At 37.8% G+C, this 21,158-nt stretch overlaps 1 protein-coding gene across 1 annotated transcript in view; it reads right to left on the bottom strand.

The window, feature by feature from the left end:
• Window positions 1-20,723, bottom strand: part of SNTA1 (syntrophin alpha 1) — a 58,577-nt gene extending 37,854 nt beyond the window's left edge. The window contains exons 1-2 of the mRNA XM_026683999.2: window positions 20,120-20,723; window positions 15,340-15,525 (exon numbers count right to left, since the gene is read on the bottom strand). Coding sequence (XP_026539784.1) covers window positions 15,340-15,525; window positions 20,120-20,393 — 460 coding nt within the window. The 5' untranslated portion in view covers window positions 20,394-20,723. The remainder of the gene's footprint in view (window positions 1-15,339; window positions 15,526-20,119) is intronic.
• Between the last annotated feature and the right edge of the window lie 435 nt (window positions 20,724-21,158).

The raw sequence follows: 21,158 nt of genomic DNA, 5'->3' as shown, positions 1-21,158 counted from the left end.
AGAGAAGGGATGCCAGCAAGACAGAGGTTAGAAGAAGGGGGTAGGAAGATCTGGTGGGGGAAGAAAGAAAGGGGAAAGGCGGAGAAAAGCCACAAAGTTTTAAAATTGGATGGGAAAAGAGGAATCTTTTTTAGGGATAAAGGGTGAAGTATAAATTTTCTTAAAAAAGATTTTGCAAGGTACATAAGACGGTATTGTAATATTTGTATTAGAAATAGAAAATTAGAATGGCTTAAGAGTTAATAAGAAATTAAAATGTTGAAATGTTTAATAATGATTGATTTTTAAAACGTAATAAAATATTGAAGGGAAAGGCAATGAGAATGCTATAAGATTTATTAGATTTATTATTTAACTACGTATTTAGGAGGATACTATGTATTTAAACATTTTCGATTTATTACTCTGTTTTTATTGTTATTAAAAGTAAAAATTAATAGATAGAATGTACCAAGCAGAATCAGATTGGGTATTAGGTGTTATTTTAAATGTTAATCTAATATTTAGGGAGAGGATAGAAAGGCATCATACTCTGATTAGAGATTTCAGGAGAAATTCTTTTTTTTCATTATAAGGAATGAGATAGAGGGATAATAAAGGATGGGCAAAAGATACAAATATAATGATTTAAATTAAGATGGATTGAATAAGATACAATTATGAAGAGTGAAATGTGTGGAGAAGTATATATAGAAGATACAGAATGGTAAATAAAATAGGTAATGATCTGTAAGATGAGCATGAATATAATTAAAGCCCATATAAAGAGAGGTACTGGGGGCCAAGTTACTTTACTAAAAGATTTTTTATATGTTTGTTTGTGTCTGTTTATGTTTTTGAGAAGTATTGGTGAAACCTTCTAGAAACACAGAAAGAGAATGACGATAATCAAGTCAGAAAGAAATAGAGGACAAGAGATGTTTTTATGCTCATTTAGAAATGGTTTAAAATAGAACTGTATTGTATAAGATAAGGTTTATCTGACTTGTAAAATTTATAATGGAAAAAGGTTCAAATATGTAACGGTTGATGATGATTTGTTTGTTTTTGAAATTAATAAAACTTGTTTAAAAAAAAAGAGAACTATTTGGTAAAAGGGGAGAAAAAAACTACTTAATTTTCTAAGAGGGAAAAAAGAAAAAATAGCAACCTTAGATAATAAAAAATAAATAAATGAAATTTTAAAAAAAACATGAAATATCTATGAAATTTCTGTGTGGAATGAAATAGGAGTTATGCTATGTATGTTATAAAGTTATATTATGTAGGATTCAGAGTGTCTTGCTAATTCAGCAGTTACAAACTTGCCAATAAAATCGAGCGGCTCATGGGTTCTCAAGATATGTGCTTATCTACAACAGCACGTTGGTAATGGAATTTCCATTTGACTGACACAGAAAGAGCTTACATATTCACAAGTAATTAATCAAGAATCTGAGGAAAAATAGCCTTCTTAAATTGTTTGTTGATAGTGATCTTAGGTTACTGAAAATGGTGTCTGACTTGTTCTAAATGCAACAGTATCCAGCACCATAAGAATTAAGCCTGACAATTGATTAAGGAAAGTTAAAAAAAAATTAATATAAAATTATAAAATTAAATTTAATATAGCAAATTAAAATTTGAATAGTTTCAAAGAGCTGAGTGACAGGTGCTGTTTTAAATTGTTTACTACTGAATTTGAGATAACAGTTTCCAAAAATACCAGAAAGAAACTTAACAGTAGGGAACAATGTTTCAGAGCGTTCAATTAAGACAAATAGAATAGGTGCTGAGGTAGGATGCACTAAACTTCATTAATTATTTTCCATACTATTTTAGGGTCTGTTTTTTAACTCTCAGTGCTAAACGTCAGAATATCCCATTTCTAAATAGTAGTATACCTTGCCAAAGGGAATATACCTGTGTGTGTGTTTGTGTGTGTGTGTGTGTGCTAGGCAGATGAAATAGATGGATCAATAACTGATCAATAAATCATGTACTGCATTTTATATTCACCTTGGTCTGAGGTACTACCTAAAATCCAGCAAACTTTTTTCCATTTATAGACATGGCCAAGAAATCTGGGTACAAGAAGTAATGGAGACATTAGAGTGTCTTGACAAAAATAGTCCTTGCAAATCCCCATTGGATATATTGGTAGTGATTTTCACTGATGTCAAAAAGAATTTTCCTTTGAATGCAAAGTAGCTTCTATGTCAAGCAGCGTGAGGCTTACATTCAATTTCTGCTCTTCCACAACCAGAGGCTGTGCAAGGACTTGTGACATCATTTCCATAACAAGTAACCAGCATAAAATACAAGAGAACCGTGAAATATTTGAGTGCCCATATTTGTACATGTATAAATGAAAAAAATGAAAAAGAGTAGCGAAGGAGGGTATTTTTGCTTCATCTTGTCTTTCACCAGTATTTTTTTTAATTTGTGGAACCAATTGTTTCTACCAGGCATATGAGATCCAACAGTATTGGGATGCTAGAGGTCCCATCGATCAAAGAGTATCATCTAGTGGGACTCAAAAAACAGACCTTCTTGGTTGTAGTGCCAACTTCTTGGAAAACCACATTCCATGAGATTCAACATATTCATGTCAGCTTTTCAGAAAGCCTGAAAGATTTGGTTGTGTTCCCAGGCATGGGAGTCAGAAGAAATATTGTAGCTTTTGTTGTTATGGATATTATTGTTACATTTAGATGTACATGTCAAGGATCTAGTGTTGCATAGATTTTTGCCTATATTTACCTTTAAAGATTTTATAACCTACTTAAAGTCACTGTGATGAGTTGCACGTCCATACAAATTAACTACATAAGTAAATAATGCTCATCCTAGAGTGTAACTGTGCATTTATGAGAAACATACTTTCTAGCATTTTTAGATTTTGCTGAAAAATACCCTTTTTAGCTATCAATCTAAACAATCACTCCATCTGAATGTATCCTTACTAAACTTCAGCTTAAGATCATAAAACATCAAGAACCAGTTTGTGGATTATAGCTGCCGGCATTTTATTAGCAGGCTACACATGGATTCATTTAAATTGGACTCCCTGTAGCAAAGTTTTTAGAAATTCCTTCAAACAGCTAGAATATAGATCAGATTCAGTAATGTAACCAAGAAAACCAAAATGAAGGAGCCTGCAGTGCTTTTCATTTTTTAAAATATTGTTTCGTTATGTGATATCCTATAATCACAACAGCTTCCCTCAATGACAGAGTTCTTATTCATGCATTACATTTGTGGCACTGCATTACATTTTTTTCCTACATGAAGCAATCAAAAAAAGGAAGGAAGGAAGGAAGGAAGGAAGGAAGGAAGGAAGGAAGGAAGGAAGGAAGGAAGGAAGGAAGGAAGGAAGGAAGGAAGGAAGGAAGGAAGGAAGGAAGGAAGGAAGGAAGGAAGGAAGGAAGGAAGGAAGGACCTACAAAAATGCTGTGCAGAAGACTTCACCAAAGGCTTCTCCAGAAAGGGGAAGAAATGGCAAACAATGGTCTACAGAGAACTAGAGTCAGAAATGTGATATTCCCATCCTAACATCACTCTGAATTAATTGCAGGGTTACCCTGCAACTCAAACACCACCACTGAAGGCCTTTTCTTCATGATTTATCTCAGCCTGGTTGCTTGTTTTTAGTTTCATCATAATAAGAACTAGGGCTGCAGACATTTTTTTAAAAACCTGTGTGATGACAGGATCTAATGGGGTATGTGGGCTTGTGGGTAACTAATGCTAGGGGTTGATTAGGTAATAGTGGGTAGCATTTATGGCAGGCAAAGATATGCATCTTAGAGGTTAGCCAACATGGTATGCGGCTGACATAATTAACATTGCAGGGAAGGCTGATTCAGCACCCTCTTTCTTGGTAAATTTCATTCTGGGCATGCTGAGGTCTCTGATGCATCTGGAAAAGTTTTGAGCTAATTGAAAAAATATGCAGTTGGACAGAAGCCTGCTTGAAGCAAAGTATCAGAGTAACATGGAACTATAAATCACAGTACAGAATGTTTTTATGAATATGTATCTGAGGAGCCATCTCACCTCAATGGGACGAGTCTGCCTCTCTTGTGCCACCAGAAGAGGCCTGCTAAGGAACTCTGGCAGGCAGGGTCATGTGCTGTGGCCTCATCCCTGTGGAACTCTCTACAGCTATAAAGATGTGGTGGCACAGTGGTTAGAATGCAGCACTGCAGGCTACTTCTGCTGACTGCCGATTACCAGCAGTTTGGCAGTTCGAATCTCACCAGGCTCAAGGTTCACTCAGCCTTCCATCCTTCAGAAGTCGGTAAAATGAGGACCCAGATTGTTGGGGCCAATTTGCTGACTCTGTAAACTGCTTAGAAAGCACTGTGAAGTGGTATATAAGTCTAAGTGCTATTGGACTTCTGGTTTGTCGGCGATCCCTGCCGCGCTAGCCGCTTTGATGCCTCCGATCTATTGATCTGGAGGCTAGGGCTGCCATGAAGAGGCAGCCCAAGATAGGAGGGATCCGGACAGGGGGTTGGGGTCTTCGCAGACCCCTTCCCCACCCGGCTTAACCCTCTTTCTCAAGGCGGTGGAGCGGTGGTCTGTAATGGCCGCCACAAAGAAGCTGATAGCTGGACAAGATCGTGCTGGAGGAAGAGAAAGTGCTGAAGCGAAAGTTTCTTGGCTGAAATGGACTATAAGATACAAGTAATACAAGTAATATCCTGAAAATTCGGATTTTTTGAAAGATACTTTGTTTCCAGAAGAGATTTACAAGTGGCTAGTGAAAGTGTTTTAAGAGAAAGTTTACTCTCCTTCCACATGGATTTAACAAATGGATATTGAAAATCCTGCTATTTTATAGAAGGTAAAAATTTAAAGCTTTCTGTTATAAGTGGGAAGGGAGAGGACAAAAAGAAAATTTTCATTAAGAGTTTGCTGGAGGAGATGCCTGGAAGATTTTGAGATTGGAAGTTAATTGTAATGAGACTTTAAAATACAGATTGGGTTTTTTTTTTCCCTTGCCAACTGATATTACCCCAGGAAGAAAAAGTGTGAAGAACTTTGTGTTCTGTTTGGACTGTTTGATGACTTTGGGATTTTGGGGAATTGTTTTAAGTTTTGAATTATCTTGGTTGTTTTAAAAAGAAGAAGAAGATAAAAAAGAAGAAGAAAAGGTTTATAATGGCTTTATCTGTTGATGAACTGAGAGAGGATAAAAAAAGAAGGTAAAGACGGTGTGAGAGAAATTTTTTGCTTTTCAGAAATGGCACTTGCTACTTATCAACAAACATAGCAATTAATGGAGGATACAGAAGAAGAAGAAGCCATCTTTAATGAGTCTAAAAGGACATAAGACTTTAAAAAAAAAACATCCAAGAAAGAGAAAAGTAAGATGCATAATCAATATACTGTTAGAAAGCAAAAGAAAAGAGAAATGTAACAGAGGGGGGGAGCGAAGGGGGGTAAAAAGACCAGATGGGATAAGATAGGAAGGAAGAAGGGGGAAAAAAGCCAAAAAGGTATGAAATAAGGTGTGGAGAAGAAATCTTTTTTATGGATAATGGGTAATGCATAACTTTGTTTCAAAATGTTTCTGCAAGGTACATGATAGTATTGTAGTATTTGTATGAGAATTAGAAAATTAGAATTTTATAAGGCTTAAGTAAAGATTAAAATATTAAAGGTTTAATAATGATAGATTTTAAGATTTAATAAAATATTAAAAGGAATGTCTAAAACATTTAGTTTAAGTATAGAGTTTAATTGTGTGGATGTTCGTACAAACTTATTATTATGATATTTGTTTTTGAAATAGATAATTGGAATGCTATGAGATTTAATGTTTAATTATATATTTAATTACTTTATGGATTTACTATTTTAGTAAGTAGAATGTACTAAGCAGAATTAGATAGGGAATTAGATGTTAACGTAGGGGAGCGATGGAAAGGCATCATACTTCGATTAGTGATTTCAGGAGAAATATTTTTTTTTCTAATATGAATGAGATAAATGGATAATTGAAAAGAATGGACAAAAGATACAAATACAATGATTTAAATTAAGATGAAATAAATAAAATAGAATGAAGAAGAGTGGAAAGCGGGGAGAAGTTATAATAAAGATATAGAAGGGTAATAAGATAGGTAATGGTATATAAGTTGAACATGAATTTAATTGAAGTCCATACAAAGAGAGGTAATCCGGGGCCAAGCTACTTTTTAAAAAGAAGTTTTATGTTTTTGTGTTTTGTGTGTGTATGTCTGATTGAGATTTAATAAAACCTTGGGAGAAAGCGAGAGGAATATTTGTAAACAAGGCAGAGGGAAATATGAATATGATGAGTATAAAATGGATAAATATAGAAGAAATGTAATTGAATAAGAGTAAAGAGAAATAATGAGAAATTTGCTAAAAAAATATTTAAGTGGAAATATGGCTGATGGGGTAAGAAGGCCTCAGCCCCGTCATATGTTTCTTAGTCCTGTTTAGTTTTCAATTTTTAATTAGCAGTTTTAATATTTTAATTACTTTTCTGTTTAACTTTTTATCATCTGTAGGCCACCCGGAATCATCTTACAGTGGAGGTGGGCAGCATAAAATTTAATAAATAAACAAGTAAATGAACTTTGTAACAGATTCAAATCTTGATAGGCAAAATGTTTAACCTAGGGAATGTATTTGGAGTTTCAGGAACTCATAGATGTTCTCACAAAGTCACTATCTTGGAGAAAACCTGGAATGACAGAGAGCATCCTAGCAAACTCCAATGGTACAACCTAAACAGTTTATTTGTCACAAATGATTGTTTGGATAGAATAGAATAGAATACCTTTATTGTCATTGCATTCCACAAATACAGTGAAATTTGAAAGCTACTTGTTGACTACCACTGGCACTCTTAGACCAGTGGCAACTGTAATACAAAGAATGAGTGTAAACTCCATGGAAGGAAAGCTTTTCTTCAGTACCCTCTAACTTTTGAACAAGACAAAGTCTCCTTCATTCAATGCAGTACTAATTTGGGGCTATACGTGCATATGGCACAATGAATTGGTAGTAATTTGTTACTATACAAGGGAAATTTCACTCTTAAACACTGAAACATTAATCTGTATTTGTTCACTATCAATCATCAACTGAAAATAGTTTTTTCCAAGGTTCATAAATATAAAGCAGTTCAAAAGACAAGCATTTTAATGAGCAGGTGGGCTAGTTTTTGAATGAGAAATTATCTTTTCCTAACCTTTTTCATTTTGCATTTCAAAAGCTTCTTAAAAAGTACACCCTGCATATTCCAAGGAACATCAATATAACCCTTTCAACCTATGCAAAATACTGGAGGGCTTTAATAGCTTTTTAAAAATTAAAATGAACAGGAAGACAACAAATAATTTAAAAAGAATCAAAAGGAAACCAAAAACAGAGAGACGGAAGAATAATTTGAAAAGGAATAAAAACATAATGTTTTATAAGATTGCATTGCTAAAATCCTATGGATATTGGAAATTCAAGAGAACTTAAAAGTGTCTGGCTTTGGTTACTAATTATACAGTTATACAATTTGTGCATATTGCAACATGTTATAGATAGTCCTTAATGTATGAATATACTAGACTACCTCATCTGTCTACTTCAGAATTTATATGATAACAGAACAGAATATGGAGAAAACAAATGGTTTGAATCATGAACTTCAAAATATGCTGTTGAAACTGCTTTGAGGTATTTTAAATGAGGATGAGTTCTAAGGCAGGTAGCCCCCTGTCCATTTTAGGATGCAATCCTGTATACTTTACCCTGAATAAACCCCATTACACTAAGAAAAACTTGTTCTTAAATTAACTGTGAGCAGGCCAACTGAATCATTCCCACAAATGTCAACTTAATAAATAAATAAAACCAAGACATTTAAAAAGCATGAGGAATGACGAAGTGAATGAGCTGATCTGATTTATTCTTTACATTCATATCATTTTAACTTAGCCAGGTCATATAACCTTCTTCAGCCAATTCTAGGAGAGAACCTAAATTCTGGAGCTGCATCTGTCTCAATTCTTTTTTTAGAAGAAGGAACTACACTCTAATTATTTTCACATGGAACCTAAAACCAATTTCCATCCAACAGATTTGGACTGGGGATATGAATAGATGGCAGGCAATCACGGTCACTCGCACCATGTGTTGCCAGCAATCATGGGCACATGCCTTGATATGAATCTAGATTACTACCAAGTAACATTACCCATAGATTTTGCTACTGTAGTGTTACCTATGTGTGGAGGTTTGTAAGAATCCTTTAAAAAAAAAAAAAACAGGCTAGAAGAGAATTTCCTGAGATTCTTCCTACAGCAGAAACCCCACAAAAGTAAATTTAATATTATTTCTGCAACTTTGCTTAAATGAAACAGATTCTGAAACACATGCAGAATCATGTTCAAGTTACTGTATAATATTAGATGGGCTGTAAGCAAGCAATCTTAAAAGAACTCAAAAGATATTCTAATAAATATAGAAATAGGGCTATGCAAATCTTTTAAAAAAAGAGTTCTTCGGTGTTAAGGAGAACATACAAAACATCTCCATTCTAGGAAAACTAACTGAAAATAAAACTGCGTATTCATTGCATATATATATAGAAAGCACAATGTGACCATACTCAACGTATAGCATAATTCTAATCATGATATGTCAAAAAGCGAAACTGGAAAGCTGGAAAGGACATAAAGAATGTCAGTCAAACTGCATGGGAATGTGAGATGGAGAGAGCTATGGCAGCCAGACCAACTTGTAAAATTCCCATAGACAGCTGCTACTGTAAAAACAGAGTCTGGACTACGTAAGAGCACTAGATCAGATCAGATCAGATCCAAATATTATTCTATTTCATCTTGGAATCCAGCATAATCTGCAGTTCCCTTGAGATTCATCACAAATTAAACAGAGAAACATACTCGCTCTATCAGTGCTATGCTTGGACTGAAAAAAATGGCAATTATATGTGTCTTTTTAAATTTGCCACTCAAAAGAACAAAAAATGCAGAGATCCTTTTTGTTCACACTGTGAGAATTGCCAGAAAAAGGAAAAATGTCAGCTTTAATTATCCAAGTAATTAAAAGATAGCTGTCATGAAGCCTGAGTGAAGACTAACTGGAAAGATCTAATTTAGATCTTTAACCATACAGATAAATCCCATTTGATTTAAAAGATTCTACTAGGTCAGCAGTAAGCAATTTGTGATGCTACCAAGCTTGCAAAACTTAATTCTCAATAGTCCCAGCCTGCTTACCTAACAGTGAGAGAGATGCTAACTATATGGAGCCAACCCCGTCCTGCAGTTTTCCATGTTCTGTGCCCCATCAGTTGAAATACAGATCTCAGGGAGATCTGTTGGGAGAACTTCCTGCAGTAGATCACTTCCTCTTGTAGGAGCTTCCTCTTGGAAGCAGGAAATTAATTTAGAATTTTTCAAATCTTTTGAGAGGAATGCTCACAAAAGCCTTGATCATTCCTCAGGTGAATATGGGAATATTCACAAAGCTCTGCCTTGGTTTATCATAAACCTTCAGAAAGGATCTGTTTCCTGGCACACTCTAGCTTCTTTCAGGCATGTTAACTCTACTGTGTCTTTGTTGATTTTCCCCTCTCCCTAGTTGGCTTGAAGATTCCCTTTTCTGAGACTCTGCTTAATCCAATCCAATTTTAGCTGGGCTCAGCCACGTCTCCTAATTAGATCTTCTCCTAGCCTCCTCCCCCACCCTTCCATTCTTTCCTCTCCCTCTATCATTGTGCAGAACATACAAGCTCTGCCCTCTTGGTCATGTTCAATTTCATAACCCAAAAGTGAAAAACAACTCTTCTCTGTTCAGTCCTAGGTTCATGGCTTCTTCAAGCTGATTGCTGAATAAAACACTTTGTTTATTTCTCAGTAGGAAAAAGAAAGCATTAAAAAAAGTGTGTTTCTGGCCAAAAGACAACGCTGAAATCATTTTAACATTTTCAGCACTGGAGAGTAGCCATCTGAAGATAAAAGTTGGCTTGCATAAAGCAGTCCAGAATTTTTCTACAAGTACTACATAGAATAGATTAATACAAGTAGTGATCGAACACATAATATGAACTAGAAACTTATGTTTTCATGTTTTACACAGGGGCCAAAAGCTAAGGTGTATTTTCCCTATGGTAGGTTTTCCATCCACCTCCTTCAATGTAGGTTGGGTTCCTTGTGATGTAAGAAAAATTCAGTAAAATTTTTTAAGCCTGCATAGTGCTTTATTAATGTCATTGTTTTAATTCCCTCTTCCAAATGAGCTGAAATCCAGTTATGTACCTGAGTACATTGTGATCCTTGAAAACTGATATGATTATAAATGTGACAATAAATGTGATTTTTTTAAAAATAGCACATTTTTTGTTGTTTTTCAGATTCTCTTATTATTCCCTAACTCTAAATTCAAACAGCAAAAATTGCCTTAAAAATATTTCTCTGGAATCCTCTGTCGAACTCTACACCAGTCACATTTTATATATTTGAGAGAGATTTTGTTCAATTAAGGAGTATTTCTGACATTTTGTTCAAATTCAGGGACAATCAGTGGCGGCTCACAAGAACCAAGATAGCTAAACTCATAATGAAGTTCAGGATCTCTCCCGGATTATTTCAAGTAACAGAAACAGATGCTTATCATGTGGAGTGGGAATGGCAATTCCAATCAACCCTCAATCAATGGTTAATGTCTAGGAATAAAAAGAGATGCAGTGCAAAGCACCTGAAAAGCTACCTATTCCCCACCATGATTTCTAAAGATTTATTGATGGTGATGAAATGAGCAAAATTTGCTTTATTATTGTTCTACCTAAAATCTGCAAGGATTAAAGTAGTTTAAAGCAATCTTTCTTCCAAAAGGCAGCACAGAGGAATTCTGTTGAGTTGGGAAAAGCTGATGTGGATATTGTCCCAGTTACTATAGGCCTTTACAAAAACATTATACAATAAATTACAGTATGCTGGTTAACAACCAATGACCTTCATGGCCAAGCAAGGATTTTAAATCCTCAACTCATTATTTCACCAGCTCTCTTTCCTTGGATGATCAAGTTCCACACTCCGATTTAGCAAGAGGTTATGGGATGACAATTTTCTCCTACAAAAATTCAGGTGTATTCTGCAAGAAAATGAAAGCCAGTATTTATTTTAAACTAGAAGACTCTATCATATAATTGCAAATCTGGTAACCATAGTAATAGTAAACTAACCATCTTAAAGTGTGGATAAGAAATACAGAATTATAAATGAAGGTTCATGTATGTAATGCACAGATTAGAAAACAAGAGTTGCAAAGCAAACACAACTATTCTTTAACATTATAAACAGACTTCTATCGCCCCTGATGAAATGTTGAGTTTTGTGCTATAGAAATCCTATCTCAGCCTGTAGAATAGCATCATTGCATCATTATTCATAGACAGCAATATGGACAAGTAAGTTGAACAAATCTATACTGTATCAGCCAAACCAAAAGAAGATGCAAGTAATAAGATTTCAAAGGAAGGATTGGAGCTCAGAGTCAAGAGGGTTAGCTGCAGAAAATGGCACTGCAAACTGTTTCTTAACCATGGAAGAGATCCAAATCTTTTAAAATCAAATCTATTTGGCTTTAACCAGATACAATAAACAGATTTCTATATTGAGATTTTAAGCTAGGGGTGTGGTAAAGATGTTGATTCCTTGTAAGAAGATTCACATCAAAAACATTCTACTAAAGACTTCAGGAACTTGCCACCACCTCCTCCTTCCCTTTTATTTTGAGACACATCGAGTAATTTGACAAGTTATTGCACTGAAAACTGTCCCCAATCTTAGGAGGAACATCTATTTTTCCTAGGGCTGAAATTATAAACCTAGGATTTCCACTGAGAAAATAATACCATTCATGTCAGACTCTACAAGAAATGTTGATACTTGTAGATCCAGTCTCAATTCCATAAAGAAAAGAAGTTCCACTGTCTTTCTGAAACAACAGCCACTTACTTTCTTTTCAGTTTCTTGGAAAGAGGAGGCAGTGAAGATTATTTCTATCAAGTTTTCATGATTGTACAAACCAAGCTTTTGGAAAAACTTGGATGTGTCTTCATGATTTTTTTCAATTATTTAAGTATTAAACCAAATTAATACAAATACGAATGGAAGGGCATGTCCAGTATATTTATAATTATCCAGGTATTTGGGTACACAGGAGACACAGTGGCCTAAAGATTTCAGGAAATACTAGATTTTCTCCCCAGATAAGTGTAATTATTTGTAATTGCTTACAATTCCCCAAAATGATAGATAAATTTCACCAGACACAACCTTTGCTTGACCGAAGTAGCTAATCCATACTTCCCCTACCACCCCATCACTCAAATAATAGGAATTAACAAACCCAAGTCTCTGTAAAATATATTTCCAGTAATCAGCTTCATATATTCTGATCAAGTAGTTTTGGTAATTTTCAAATAGCTAGAATCCATAAATCTGGTTGAGGCTGACAGAACCAGCACATTGCTTTTGATGTATGCTTGCTTATTCCCTTGTTATCCCTTCCTCTTCTATCTTTCTGCTCTGCAAGAGGGAGGGCAAAAAAAAAAAAAAAAACACAGATCAGGCACAGGTCTAGGCATACTGTACTGACTGTAATGGTGGTCATGTGACTGAAGAACATTGCAAAGATTTTTTAAAAAGCAGGCATTTGCTGGTAAGCTTTTCCCACCCCCCCACCCCCCCAGTTTTTGTAACTTTGAAAAGTCAGTCAGTAAATAAGAATTACCTGTACAAAGATGTCAATAGGCTCTCAGCTTCTTGGGATACACAGGTAGAAAAAACGAAAGTCTTAGGACTAGTGTATACAAGCTCACAGTTGTTAGTTTTCTGTTAATTATTGCTTTTCTAGTATCTGTAATTTTATCTATAATAAAATTAGAGTTCTATTCCTGAATTTCTCAGTACTCGTCTTTTGAGTTTGAACAACTATGGGTGAAGACTGGAAGCCAATGAGTTGTGCCAGGCTAGAACAGTGTGCACTGTCACAGAATGCAACTATGGGATGTGATCTTAATTACTACAGTGAAAAAAAAAAGGTTTCTGCTGCAGCCAGGTGACTCTTCAGCTAAATTTGGTGCTCCATATATAACAAAAGCTACCATTCAAGTTGACTTAAGAAGAACAAAGCTAGTCAATCTTTCTCTTGCATAGATGTTGAGTTGGCATATTTTGTTTCCACTGAGGACGAGAGATCCCAGATCCCATCTGCAATTAAACTATTACAGGAGATAGAAGCATACATTTCTAGGAAAGAACAGGTGGGTGATATTTGTTTGTTTACCTACTTCATTATATTTATTACCACACTCCACAAACATTCTTGGTGGTTTACAATATAACCAGGTAAAATGAATGTATAATTGATAAAACTATCAATTGATCCATCTCAAATATTCAAAAGCAATTTTTAAAATGGAAAGTTCCATGAAGAATTATTGCCTTGACTGACTTTCTAAGCATTATAAGAGAGGCACCCATCCAGATTCCCCGGGGGGAGGGAGAGCTGTTCCACAGAAAAGAAGCAACAATAGAAAAACATTGTCTGAATGGAGAAGGGAAGAACCCTCAGCATCCTAATATGAGATAGATGGACCAGATAGATGGTTCTGCTTGAAGGAGAAGATGCTGGAGATGTGCAGATATTGAGTCCAAATGACCTTTAACATAGATTAAAACCCACCTCTACTGGAAGTTAATGCATTTCTGTAATAGTTACAAATGACTCTCACCCACTAAAAGGCTGGCCACTGCTTTCTTATCAATCGTAGCTAGATTCCAATGGTAGATCCATGTAGAATGCCTTACAGCAGGCTATTCTAGAACTGATGAGCATGTGAGTTATATTGCTATATTCAAAGATCAATACAACCAGTTTACAAATGCAAAGGGAAATAAGAATTATCCGTCTAGGGTTGCACAACATTTTGCATTAAAAAGGGGGAAAAAGTGTCATGGGTTGTGCAGGGGTATTTATGTAACATCAGTTTGCAACTCCTTAGATCCAATACATCTTTTACCAGACTGAGCTGTAGCTGCATCGTCTTTGTGTGATCCAGTGAAAAGATGCATCTGCTTTAAGACACTGCAGATGGGAGCTATCTGAACTCCCTCCCTCTACCTCCACAATATTCTAAAGGGTTCTTCAAATCCAAAACACCGCAGTTTTAATTCTTTAAGTTGCTGATAGCTGCCTGTACCGACTATTTCTAAGAAAAGCTGGGTACTCCTAATTGCATTCAGATTGCCACTGAATTGATACATAAACTGCAAAATACACAGCAATAATCAGACAAGCAGTCACAATGCAGTGTAGGGTCTTACAGTTTTGATTGGCTTGATTGGGATTGGACAGATTGGATTTGACCAGAATATCTGTGATACTTTAAACTGCAGAGCTCTTATCTCTGTAATCATCTTGCTTTACTATTCCTCATGCATCTTTATCAATAATTAAAGGATCAGAGGATCTTTGCTTGTTCTAATTTGCAGGAAAGGAAGCTAGGAATAATATTTACATTAGAACTGAGCACAAAATTACCTTATGAAGTTCATACTAATTTGACCTTATCAAATTCATAGAAAGAACTGACTGGATGGTTTTTTTACTTGCAACTAAATAAGTGTACAACACCATACTTTAATTGTGAGAATTTCAGTGAAATTCTCCCACCTCTCTTTGAAAAGTTTTGTAAAGCATTCTCTTTCATCCAACTGAATGAGAATCATGGAGGGGGGAACAATCACTGCCTGATGTTAATTTATACATATAGAAGTGGTTCTCGACTTGTGACAATTCATTTAGTGGCCATTCAAAGTTATAATGGCACTGAAAAAAAGTAACTTTTCACGATCTTTGTAGCAGCCCCATGATCACATGGTCAAAATTTGGATGCTTGGCAACTGGTTCATACTTAGGACCACTGCTGTGTCCTAAGGTCATGTGATCCCATTTTGCAACTTTCTGACCAGCGGTGTCAATGGGGAAGCCAGATTCATTTAACAACCGGGTCACTAACTTATCGACTACAGCGATTCACTTAACAACTATGGCAAGGTTGTAAAATGGGGCAAAACTCACTTAACAAAGGTCTCCCTTAACAACAGAAACGTTGGCCTCAGTTGTGGCCATAAGTTGAGGACTACCTGTACTGCACAGAAATAACGCAAAGTGGAAAATCCTGTTGGTGACTGTTGGTCATGGTAACCAGAGCATAACACTGGGTGATGTCATAAATGGAGGGGGAGAGTGGCTCAGCATCTTTCAACCACCTTAGAATGATCTGCTTACCTTCCAGTACCACTTCCTTGCCAGTCTTCTTCAGAGCTTGCACTGCTTCATCGTGTGAGGCATCAGACAGGTCACCACCGTTGACGGAAAGGATAGCGTCCCCTACAAACAGCGCTTCCGTCTGGTCTGCAGCCAGCCCTTTAAATATCTTGGATATCAGGATAGGCATTTTATTTTCTCGACCACCTGGAAATAAAACCCAAATAAAAGCCACTAAAGATGTCATACAAAGATATGAAAAAACAAACAAACAAACCAGACGTTTTGTGCTATGCAAACCTTCCCTGATATTTTTTGTACCTTCTTTTTGTGTTTTTGGTTTGTTTGTTTTTTTGTTTTTTTTTTTGCAATGGTGGTAATTAAGGATAGAGTCAGTTACATTTCCGGATCATTTCTGGAGTTGTTACAGGGAAAAAAGATATCTGAACAAGAGCAGTTTTTATAAAATGACCCAGCTGTGAAAATAGAGATAAGTGCAAAACAACATTTTTTTCTGATGAGGTAATTATACAAAATAAATGTTGTGCTAAGTAATTCATAAAACTACTTATCCACATTCCAGATACAGATAAGATAGATGTGTACTATAGATAAGATTTTACATGCTTTACTTGAGAAATATTGTATTTTAAGCTTTGAAAGATATTTTATTATATTTTGATTGATCTTAATCTTATACTATATCACATGTATATATTGTGCGATAAAACATATCTGTATTGGATTTTGTTTTGGTTTATTTATTTGTTTTTTATTGTTGAAAAATAACTATTTACATCACTTTATTTACATTTCTTTCAGGACTCTGGCACTCAGTATGTCACCCAACATACTAAATTTAAGACAGAACTTTTGTGCCATAGGTATTACACACACAAAAAAAATCTTAATACATTTTAAGCCTAAATATTTAAGTTTAAGACCCAGCTCTCTGGAAAAGGCTCTAATGCTGGGAAAGGTAGAAAGAAAGAGAAGAAGTTGAGGAACAAAGTGGATGGACTCAGTTACAGTGATGATGAGCCTACTGTTGGGAGACTTGAAGGACCAAGTTAGAGGTAGGTCATCATGAAGGAACTCTATCCAAGTGGTTGCTAGGAGTGAAAAACAATGTGATGTCACATAATCAATTATCAATAATGAGTCTAAATAGAGTTGCCCATTTTGACTTCTGCAGTGGCTGAACAACTACACAAGCTCAGTAATCCAGAGTATATTTCCTTGTCTTTTTCTTTTTAGAAAAAGCAAAAATAAAACTTTTCCCACAGAGAAGTATAGTTCTAAACCCAAATGGGATTTTAAAGGACAAGCCTGATCTAAACATATTAGATAACAGCACGTCTGTAATTTTATGTAAACACACTATTTTTAGCTCTTACCTGAAAGTATCTGCATAATAGCAATAGCAATAGCACTTAGACTTATATACCATGTTATAGTGCTTTACAGCCCTCTCAAAGTGGTTTACAGAGTCAGCATATTGCCCCCAATAATTTGGGTCCGCATTTTACCCACCTTGGAAGGATGGAAGGATGACTCAACCTTGAGCCTGGTGGGATTCGATCTACCAAATTGCAGTAGGAGTAGCTTGCAGGACTGCACTCTAACCACTATGCCACCGAGGCTCATAATGAAGAGAATATGTCTGAATATTTAATATTCCTCTAACTAGAAAGCCCAAATTAGTTGTTTTCATTAACTGATTCTATCTGCACAATCTTTAAATCCTGGAATGCCATTAATAAGATTACACAAAGAAGATGCAAGATTAGATGCTCCCACATCTCCCAAATCATCATAGGACCTTCAGGACTAGGAAATGTATTGCAATGCAAGTATTTATGGACTGAAGCCAGATTCTCTAGATCAGGGGTGTCCAACCTTTCACCTTCCCTGGGCCACATTAGAAGATGAAAATTTGGTTTGGGCCGCACATATAATAAATTATTATTATAAAATTATATAATAAATTATAAATTATTTTTATTATTTATTATTTATTAAAAATTATTTATTTTTTATTAATTTTCCAGCCAAATTTTGCGGGTTGGGGGCGGCGGTGGGGGGCGGCGGGGGCAGAAGTGGCGGCGGCGGCGGGGGCAGAAGCGGCGACGGCGGGGTGGGGGGCAGCAGCAGGGGCAGAAGTGGCGGCGGCGGGGTGGGGGGCGGCAGCGGGGGCAGAAGCAGCGGTGGGGGCAGAAGCAGCAAAGGCGGCGCCCGCCTTTTCTGTTGCTGTTTGGCGTGGTGCTCGCCTCGCCCCGCCTCGCGCCTGCCTCTCCTCCTCCTCCTCGCTGGCTCTTGCCAGAAGGTTGGGGTGGGCACTGGGCCGCATGCGGCCCACGGGCCGCGGTTTGGACAAGCCTGCTCTAGATGTACAAGACAGAAAAAGACTGACTCCTTCACTTTACATTCATACTTACCAACCAGGCTGAGTATTATTTATAGATGTGGTGATAACTTTGTTTTCTACAGTTCCCATGACACTTACATGCAAATGACAACCCCTTTTCTCTACAAGGTGTGCTGTCCCTTCTCAATTTGAAGGTCAAAGATAACACGGCATCAGAATGCTTTATAAAGCATTATTTGAGAAGATCTGATTCTCTCCAGTTATTCTACTATTCTACCTGTTACCCATAGCCTTTTACATCTGTGCAAGTCTCATGGAGAAATGTGTTGCCTGTTGTAATTCTGACCCTTTACATTCAAATGAAAGAAACATTCTTTGGATATCTTATTTTACCCTCTTCTGCTTTCTAGACCACAATAAATAAGAATACAAGAGCCATGCTAGAGACTAATCAAGTGTGGCCTTCTCTTCTCCCAGGATGGCAAAAAGCTCTTCTAAGCAATGGTTTTGAAAAGTGGTATCTAAAGCATGAGACCAGACTTCTCTGAACCGATTGCTCTGCAAATATATTGGTCTATTACTGTTATAATTCTCAGTTGGCACAGTCAAACCTATGTGATACATATGATAATTCAGAGGTTTTAGCATGTCCAATTTTAAAGGCATCATAAGAGAGAGAGGGGGGAGGGAGGGAGGGAGGGAGGGAGGGAGGGAGGGAGGGAGAGAGAGAGAGAGAGAGAGAGAGAGAGAGAGAGAGAGAGAGAGAGAGAGAGAGAGAGAGAGTCAGGCGGGCAGTCTCAGGGCTTTTTTGAGATCCTCTTTCATCCTTTCAGCAATATAAAGCTATATAGTTATCCAGAAGCCAGTCCTACTGAATTTAAAGGAATATATTTCCAGGCAAGTTTATATAAATTTGTAATTTAAATATCTATTAAGGATACTTAAGATTTCTTCATCAGCAATTAATTAGACAATTTGTATTTTTTTTCTTACTTGTGCAAAATAAAGAGTTCTTAGTAGTTTTAATATGTAGTCCTGTGTATTCTTAACTGGGTATAGGCATATATAGGATTTGCATTGTTAATACTGTTCCACCCTAAAAAGTTCTTCCTATATTTAAGAAGCTCCTGCATAGCACTGGACTAAGCTTTGAACTTGATGTCAGGGCAAACATTGCAAATGGAGCAATATAGATTTACTATGGATTTACATATTCATAAGCGGCAGTAGTAACAGCAACTGTAGCCTATGGATTCAGAGTCTGGGGGAACATAGGTGGCCACACCTGACTACCTGTAAACACCAAGCAGCCCTGGACTTTCACAGTGCAGCACTGAAGCAGAATCTTGGTTCATGCATTGCGCTAATTTATGGCATGTCTAGCTCTTGCTTATTGAATAAAATATGATATGCTGGATTCACACAGCATGTTAAGCCACAAGCTACCTGCAATTACCACAATCCACAAATCCAGCCAGAAAATTCAGTCGGAAAACCTTCCTCTTAAAAATAATTATGTTTAAAAAAATGGAACCCAAACATCAAATCCTGCAGAACAAAATTTACATAAATTCCAAGAATTATAATTGTATAAATTATAATTTTAAAAAACCTCAAGATAAAGCCCATTAAGATAGGGTAGCTTTATTTATCCAGTAGACGAGAGGGAGGGTGGCATGGAGGGAGGGGGAGAGGGAGAGAGAGGAGAGAAGAGGGAGAGGGGGGGGAGAGGGAGAAGGGGAGGGAGGGATGGAGAGGGGGGAAGGAGGGAGGGAGAGACTACATCATCTATTCTTCCATGGGATTTTTGCATAGTTTCTCAGACATGATTTTTAGTCTGCAAACCATACACTTTGCAGATGTCTAAGATCAAGCTAAGAGAAGAATGCAGCATTCTTTCCAAGTTGCGACTTTCAAACTTTAATAACAGTTCCAGTTCCTCAGGGGCGGATGAGCTCGACTGCAATTAATAAATTCCTTAATTTCGCTTCAGCTTCAGTTGGGACTTTCCTGCTCTCCTTTTCCCCATCCTCTGGAGTTTTGGTTTCTTTTTCTTACGGCGGGAAGAATGATTTCAAAGGTCATTTACTGCAGGAAATCAAAAGCGGCTAGTAAAAGGAAGTAGCAGAACTCTTTAACCCTGGAGAGATTCCCGGTCCCGCTACAGGAAAGCAAACGCTAGATCTCAGGTGCCCCAAAATAGCCCACACCTAGTCCGGGGGACGAAGCAGACAGCTGTACTGTACTACGAGGGGAATCCAGTACTGTAGCTTGGCCCACAGCTATTTGGCGTGTCAAAAAAGCAGCCGGTTGAAAGCAGGGTCGCGAGTGGGGTCGGCGGAGGAAAAGCAAAAGTGTGATTTAAAAAGTTGCTAGGGAGAACAATGGAGGCGAAGGGACAGCCTTCCCGACCCGTCTCGCCCTCCTGCTTACCTTTGATGCTGATGCCGAGGCCCCCCACGTCCTGCTTGACGATCCGCACCGTGCGCTTGATGTTGGTTAGCGAGTCCGGGACAAGGGCGCACGCCTCGGCGCCGTTCAGCTGCACCGGGCTGGGCGGCGGCTGCAGCGGCTCTTCGGAGCCCTTAGCGCTGGGGACGACGCTCAAGAAGTCCTCGGAAAGAGTCACCAAGACGCGCAGCCACTGCTCGCCCGGCGCTCGCAGCTCCAGCAAGCCGCTCTTGGGCGCTCTCCGGCCGGCCGCCATCTTCAGCGCATTCCTCGGATAGCCGCCCTCGCCGCCGCCGCCGCCGCTTCAACGCCTCCTCCCGCTTGCTTGTAATCGGGACGTGCGTACGGCGAAGAGCTACCGAAACGACCCGACGGCCAGCCGAGCGCCGAGTGAGCTAGCCGTCCCCGGCAGCGCTTCCCCGCCCAGGGAGACGCCCCTGGACCCTCCTCTCCTACCCCGGGAGGGGACTCGCCGGCACGGGAGGCCCTCAGGAGCCGTGCGTGACGTCCCGCCTGGCCAAATACCCCAGGCTCGTTTGGGGGGAAGTGTGGTTGCTGCCCTAGCCGGGCAGAAGGGCAGCGCGAGCGGTGGCCTTGCTCTCATCTCCTCATAGTTCGTCAGAACCCTGTCCACTCATTTGGTCGCCGTCGTCTTTAACTGCCATTGCCAGCCGTACCGTCACCTCTTCCCTCAGAAAACCTGGGATGCCACATTTATTTATTTTTTAGTGTCAGGGCTCCACTATTAGGGGAGGCCAAAGTTTAACAGTGAAGTTTCTGTACCAAGGAATTTTCACAGTAATGGGGAGGTGCTTTCAGTATATTCCTTTCCAGAACATAACTTTTCACTTTCGGCTCTTTACCAGTCAAGGGCACCATTTTCCTTTTTATTTAAACTTAGAGAAGAGCTTGAACAGAATCCCAAAAAAGAACACAATTGAGCCAGGCACTTTGGTGTAGATATTGTTTTTTTCAAATTGGGAAAGGATTAACCAGCTGCATAAATGTCCTTGTTGGAAAA

This window comes from Notechis scutatus, chromosome 3 (genome assembly GCF_049901735.1).
Source record: "Notechis scutatus isolate UNSWTSFEM ecotype Mainland chromosome 3, rNotScu1.2, whole genome shotgun sequence".
NCBI lineage: Eukaryota > Metazoa > Chordata > Lepidosauria > Squamata > Elapidae > Notechis > Notechis scutatus.
Note: the sequence above shows the minus strand (reverse complement) of the source record. Positions and strands in the feature narration are given on the sequence as shown.